Source organism: Chenopodium album, chromosome 24 (assembly GCF_948465745.1).
Source record: "Chenopodium album chromosome 24, dcCheAlbu1.1, whole genome shotgun sequence".
Lineage (NCBI taxonomy): Eukaryota > Viridiplantae > Streptophyta > Magnoliopsida > Caryophyllales > Amaranthaceae > Chenopodium > Chenopodium album.
The window spans coordinates 22,908,417-22,916,048 of NC_137857.1; the positions used below are offsets into that span (position 1 = coordinate 22,908,417).

The 7,632-nt window shown below is 33.4% G+C and overlaps 1 protein-coding gene across 1 annotated transcript; it reads left to right on the forward strand.

Moving 5' to 3' along the window:
- The first annotated feature begins 5,769 nt into the window (after positions 1-5,769).
- Positions 5,770-6,717, forward strand: LOC145610664 (protein FAR-RED IMPAIRED RESPONSE 1-like). Its single transcript, XM_081665966.1, has one exon. The coding sequence runs from the start codon at positions 5,770-5,772 to the stop codon at positions 6,715-6,717; it is 948 nt and encodes a 315-aa protein (XP_081522092.1).
- The last annotated feature ends 915 nt before the right edge of the window (positions 6,718-7,632 follow it).

Consider the following 7,632-nt stretch of genomic DNA (forward strand, 5'->3'; position numbering starts at 1 on the left):
TGGCAAAACTGTAGAGATAGGCTTGAATATGATAGACTCGAAGTAGGATCTTACTTGTTACTATACTAGAGACTCGGAGTAGTATTAGCAATGCGAATTTGCTTTTTCGGGGATATAACAAAAAACTTTGTTATTCAGATTTACTTCAAGTCCAACCCTCTTTCCTCTATAAATCATCAAGTCACCTGCATAACTAAAAGGCCAAGGAAAAGGTGCTGAAAAAATAAGATATAATATAATCCATTAATACCCTATATATTAGCTCCACATCAAAATAGAATCATCAAAGAAAAACATTAATTCACTTACAATAGAATAATCAGAGAATCATTATACAAACAGTCAGCAAGAAAAGAAGAGAATAATTAATTTACTTCTAACTCTAGCTCTAAGTTTGACAAATTAAAGCTTTATGATCATACTTCACAATTTGTTTACCGGCTCTTCCTTTTCTCCACCAAATTAAACCACTATATTAGCCTACTACATTCAAAATGTTCCTTTTCAATGATTAATTACTCACAAAATGTTCCTTATGTAATAATGAGTGGTAATAAGTATTATAATAGAATTAATCAAGGAAATGTTCCTTTTCAGTATTAATTACTTACAAATTTTATGTTTTTTGCCTCAACCTAATTTCCACATAGCTTAGTCAAGAGTAGAAAAACTTAGTTCATTCACACATTGGCTTTTAGCTACACCATTTTTATCCCCATTAGCCAATTTCGTTTCCATCAATGCATCTTCCTGTGTACTCCTACAATAATATAATAATAATTACTTTTATCCCTGGAAAACTACACTGAAAGTACCAATCACAATGGAAGGGCCTGAGACCGTGAGCAACTGGTCTTTTTGCATCAAACTCTATTAAAGTGCATAGTTCATCAGAGGCTGAAAGAGTTGTAACTATGTAGGACTACCAAAACAATAATCAGAAGATGCATGGAATTACTAGCCTATTCTCTGCAGCAAAGAATCATATAATAAAAGTGACACCTTGCTTATCCAAGATAAGCAACAATTGAGCTAACAAATTGAAAAAATATACACAGATATTGCTCAGTGTTTTCAAATTTTAACCTAACCCATGTCTCCTTAAAAACCTCACAAGTCTCTTCGAAAATGTTTGATGTCTTGTTAATGCTATGATAATATACAGTATTGAACAAAAATAATCATTGTCCCTCACTTTTTTGTAAAAGATAATGGAGAAACAGTAATTGCCTGGTATTCGAGCAGGGAGGAGCATCATGTGATCTATATGCAGTGTCAAATAGAAGAAAAAAATCCACTGTTTAAGCTTTCTTCTCCCGGCAATTCAATATGCAACATTATCCACCCAGTATTCCAGTATCTCAATGACGTATTGAAAAGGGGAGGAGACCTAAACAAGAACCACAAAGGTCTAGCGACACTCAATGGAATCTTTAAAGGTCATATCTCATATGTTGTGAGCCAAGTGTATGAGACTATAACCCAAAGGAAACTTCCAAAGCCTTGACCCCATAAAAGTTTTTTAGATGCCAAACTCGTGAAATCTAAATCTCAAGCCGCAGGTTTTCCAAAATAACTCGGACTCTAATTGGTCTTCACTCAGCTACAACATAACCACAAGTTCACAACCGGTTTAACAAGTAGACATCCACCAGTCCCTTGTATCCAACTCTTTTTAAGATAAGAATAAAAATTTATAACCACAATATAAAATTAATAGACCACTATACAGAGCAAAGAAAGCATACAATCATGCAGTTCATCAATTAGCAAATATGCAGGGGAAAGCATCAAATAGCACAAACAGAGGAACAATGATTCCAAAACACTTCCACTCTGCTTGTCTTATTACATAGGGTCTTATCCTCCCTATCTTTTCTTGATCAACATATTCAGTCAAGACCCTCAACATAATTGAGTACAAATTTACAAGGGGCTATATATTTCTAAATGTTGTGTTAAATATGGATCCCAATACATCAGCATATTTCTAAACTTACTTTCTTAAACCTTCTCTTGAGATCAAATAGATCCCATGCATATGAAGTTATCAACTATGCATAGCAGCATATCACACTCCGTAAATCCTTAGATTAATGATTTTAATTTTTTTTACATCTTATTTAAATGATGATTTTTTATAGCTTCAAGAGATGAATAATTTAACTTACACTAACAACATACAGAGTTTGTATGATATTATAATAGGATTGCTACATTGACCCAAGTCCAACTCTTGGCATATACTTAGAATTGACTATAATGCAGGTACTGAAGATCCAAAAGTATATAAGCACCAACAAGTACTAACTAAACAGAACAATTTTCGTTCGACTTAATTTATTCATCTTAAATTAATCAAGAAGTTAGGCCAATCCACACAATATAATACACTACTCTATTCATTATTTTTGATTCAAATAATATGCAATCAAAATGTGAATTAAAGTAGATCATATTCATCAAAACCCAAAATTACGAGTAAACCTAACAACATTGCATATTAAATCCATAACAAAAATAAAAATAATTCAAAGATTAGAGAGATAGATAGTAAACCTATATACTTAGATGTCTCTGTATCTTTCTCATCACCATTCCGAGTTGATGCTTGAGCGAAGAAAGATGAGCATGAAGCTGAGATCGAAGAGAGTCGAAGGGTACGAACTTATAAGGTTTGGAGGTTAGAGATGTAGGGTTTGGAGTCGAAATCAGGAGGGAGAAAGGGTCTTTCTTGAACCATTGAGGGGTTAAATCGTAGATTGGGTCGCCGAAGAGATCGGTGTATGACCGCGGTGGTGGTGCATGCGGTGGTTGCGCCATTGCTAGATTAGCCGACGCCATTGTTGGTGGTTTTGAGGTCTGAGTTTTTAAAGCAGATGCAACAACTACGACAAAAATGTACCATAAGCATCCCCCACACATTTTCAAGTGAACTAACAACCTCCTTCTCAGAGTAGAATCGCCGAAAAAATCCGTCTCTTTGGCGACGAAATCAATGGCTGATTGAACAAACCCTAGCAGACTAAAAGGTTCGAGAGTTGAAGATTACGGTTTTAGAATCGATTTCTGCTATGGTGGTTGTTGAGGATAGAGTTCTTCGTAATTGTAAAGAATTTCCATTCTTCTAAGATTTTGAGGAGAGAAAGAGAGAGGCAGAGAGCAATTCTGGGTTTTTTTATTTTTTGTGAAGAAACTGAAATGAAAAAAAGGAATAGTACTAAAAGAGGTATAAGGGCTAGATCAGGGTAAAATAAGGCATTCAAAATTTTGGGAAAAAAATTAGAGGGAATTTCTAGCGCCTTAATTTTTTTTGGGTGTGTCGTTGCAGTAGCCATTTACCCGTCGCATTAACTGATCTAATGCCACGGTTCTCAACAGCCGTTGTATTAGCTCTACTTAGTGAAGTTACATAGAAGGATCCGTCGCATTAGCCTAATCTATTGCAACGGTAATAAAAATGCTGTTGCATTAGCCTGTCATTGGCCGTTGCATTTGGTAAAAAATGTAGTAGTGCTGCTGGTTTTAACACTAGGAAGTCTACCAGTAAAAGGCATACAGAGAAACAATTGGCATTCCAATATGTCTTATGCAACAAACAGGGTTTCAAGGAGAAGAAAAAACCTATTGTTGAGAGTATTCTAAATGATAAAGAAGGACAACGCAAGGAAGGCAAGATTTCAATAACAAGAAAAATATTAGTCACTCGTGTTAGGTGCAGAGCTCTTATGGTTCTAAAACATTGTGATGATGAAAAGTATATAGTGACACAGTTCCACGAAGGACATACTCATCCCCTCTACACACCAAGTTGTAATCTATTTCAAAAAGAAGGAAGAAAGATGAACATTTTGCACAAGAAAATGATTGTTGATAACTCTAAGGTAACTCTTTCATAAATTTTTACAGTGCGTTCTAAACTTTTACTCATATGTTCTAAAATATTATTCACATGTTCCAAAAGTTTCTTAATATGTTCTAAATCTTTTTTGTGCCTATAATAGGTGAATATTGGCCCTGTAAAAACTTTAGGTGAATACTGGCCCTGTAAAAACTTTTCGAATGATGAAGGAAATACTTGGAGGTTATGATAATGTTGGAGCTTCCAAGCAAGATTTTAAAAATTTTCACAGAGATTTAAAAACATTCATTCAAGGTTCTGATGCTCAAATGTTTGTAGACAATTTCACAAAGAAAAAGTTGATGTAGAGTGTTTTTTTCTTTGATTTTGAAGTTATCATTCTTGTCTTTCTAGAGCTCTTTGGGCGGACCCTATTTGTAAAAAAAATTATGCTCTCTTCGGCGATATGATATCATTTGACACCACTTTCCAAACTAACAGGTGATTCATATAATTCATGTGTCTTATGTTCTGAATTATGTTTTGAATGTTCTAAAAATTGCTTCTACTGTTCTAAATTTTAAGTCTAATGTTCCAAATTATGTTTTATATGCTCATAAGATTTAGCAACTAACTTTTCATTCAAATGTTTTAATAGTGATTCTTATGTTCCGATTACAATTAAGTAAAATATTAATCATGTGTTCTAAAATTTTAATCATATGTTCTAAATTTTTATTCACATGTTCTAAAATTTGCTTTTTATGTTATAAAGTTTAAGTCTAATGCTCCAACTCATGTGTTATAAACTCATAACCTTTATTTGTATAAACTTCAGTCTTAAATCTATGTTCTAAATAATGAGAAAATACAAGTTTCTCAACATGAGAAACTTTGTATGTTTCTCAAAAGGGCATTTTGGTCTTTTTGATAAAAAATACCCACTGCTCTTAACTTATCTCTCCTCGACAATGGACTTTGAGCAGTTTTCAACAATGAAAATCGCATAATTCTTCAACAATGGAGGGAACACTTTCAAGCAATGACAATAACCTACCATTTGGGGTTAACCAGGCCATGCCCTTAATTTATATATTGTTCTTAGGATTTTTCGTTAACTTCGACGGTGAAGCCGCCGGATATGGTGGTGTTAAGGTTGGGGTTTGTTATAGTATTGGTGGTGTTGGGATGGTGTTGGTTATGGTGATGATGAAATTCTTCTGCCATTGATGATGATTCAAAAGGTTGAAGAAAGAATAATGAAAACGAAGGGAGAAGGAAGAGGATGAGTCAGCAAGAAAAATAATACAAATATTGTAAAGTTTGCCATTATTTACAATATTTGCCATTTTGAGAAACATGATTGTTTCTCAATTGAGAAACTGGGGCAAGCTCCTAAATAATTTCTTCTCTTCTGATTTAATCATGTGTTCTAAATATTTAATCACGTGTTCTAAATTTTTATTCATATGTTCTAAATTTTTATTCACATGTTCTAAAACGGTAGTGCTATAATTTGTATGTAATGAAATTTGATCTTCATGTTCTAAACAGGTACAACATGGTATTTACTCCATTTACAGGGTTGATCATCACAAGAGTTGTATCACTTTTGCGGCTGGTTTCATAGCAAAGGGAGATATTGAATCATTTGAGTGGCTTTTCAAAACATTTCTTAAGGCAATGGGCAATAATGAACCTAATTGTCTAATCACAGATCAAGATCCAGCTATGAAAATTGCTGTTAGTAAAGTGTTTCAAAAATCTGAACATCGGTTCTGTATGTGGCATATAATGAAAAAGTTGCCAGATAAAGTAGGGCGAGCAATCACAAAGGAGGAAACAGGATTCCTGAAAAAAAAATATGTGCCTGTGTTTGGCATCTTGAAATTGAGCCGGCTGAGTTTGAAAAAAGGTGGAATAAGGTGATGGTTGAGTTTGAATTGGAAGGTAATGAGTGGTTGCGTTATATGTACGAGATAAGGGATAAGTGGATTCCGGCATATTTCAGAGATGTGTTCCTGGAAGGAATAATGCGTACCACGTCAAGATCCAAAAGTGAAAATAACTTTTTTTGCTCCTTTATCAATCCTCACGTGTCACTTGTTGAGTTTTACATGAGATATGAAGCTACAATTGATGCCCAGAGACACGCTCAAGGTCAAAATGACAATAATTCAAAGCACAAATACCCAAAGTGCAAGACACCACTAGGGATAGAAAAGTATGCCTCAACCATATACACTATTTCTGTTTTTTATGATTTCCAATATGAGGTAGAAATGGCTTGTTTTGCTTGTGGGTGTGAAGAGTTTAAGAGAGAAAATGGATTAGAAATTGCAAAAGTAAGTGAAGGGGGTCAGAGTAGAACATTTGATGTTGTGTTTAATCCGACTAACCAAGAGACAACATGTTCTTGCAAGTTGTTTTATAGGCAAGGCATTCCATGCAGGCGCATGGTTTGGGTTTGGAAAGCAAAACAGTTTGAAATTATTCCTGAGCAGTATATTCTAAACAGATGGACTACTATGGCAACGAAAAGACCAATATTTGACCTAGGAGGAAATCTGTTGGAACAATGTGCCAATACAATCGACAAGAAAAAGTTGTTGAATGAGTTGTGGTCAGAGATACATAATTGTGTTAGTTTGGCAGAGGGTGACGATGAAGATATTAAAGACCTTGTGATTAATCTTCGAGGATTAAGGTTGGATTTGGAAGCTAAAAGAAATACAAGAAGTAATGGCGAAAGGAATGCTACTAACAAAGAAAAAGACATAGAACTATTAATTGGAGCTAGTGTTCCAAGTGAAATATCTATCAAACGCAAAAATTTCGAAGAACAAAGGCACAGGAGTTCGTTTGTCAAATGTTGAAACGAGATCTGTAGAGACTTCAAATGTTGAAACAAGATCTGGAAGTGGGAAAAGACTAAAGGGGGACAAAGAAAAGGCAGTAGAACAAAATCAGAAAAAAAGAGGTTATGCAAAGGTTGTGGGGAATTGAGTCACCACGATATTCGAAATTGTACAAAAAAAGTTAGATGATACTTAATAGTTTTGGAACATTTTTTTTGAATTTGTGTATTGAATAACACTTTTTTGTATTATAGAAATGATTACAGTTTGGAACTTGTGAGTTTAATTTAGAACATATGTATTAAAATTTAGAACATATGTATTAAAATTTAGAACATATGACTAAAAATTTAGAATATATGAGTTATAATTAGTAATCATGTGTGGTGTATGGTTCCAATGAGATTTTAAAATTTTGATTTAGATCATATGATTAAAATTTATCACTTAAATTCTTAGTTCTTAAATACATGAGTAATATTTTGACATTAGTATTTAGAGCATATGATTAAAAATTTAGAACATATGACTAAAAATTTAGAACATATGAATAAAAATTTAGAACATATGAATTATAATTAGTATTTAGAGCATATGACTAAATGTTTAGAACATATGACTAAAAATTTAGAACATATAACTAAAAATTAAGAACATATGAGTTATAATTAGTATTTAGATCACAAGAAAGACAAGACAAGCTTATATATTCGAATACAACCTTTTAGAAAAATAGTTTGCGAGTGAAGGCTTACAATTTAAAGTACTATACAAAATTCTACATGCTATTTCGAAAAGGAAAAATTGCTTTTAATAATCCCACCTTTAGCCGATTTGCTGTTAATAATCCCACCTTTAGATTATTATCTAATAATCCCACCTTTATAGGGGATCTTCTTCTATTGGTCCCATATGACCGGTAACCTGAACTTT

Bases quoted from the DNA above. Each gene is read 5' to 3' on its own strand.
- LOC145610664 (XM_081665966.1), top strand. From the start codon at position 5,770: ATGGTTGAGTTTGAATTGGAAGGTAATGAGTGGTTGCGTTATATGTAC.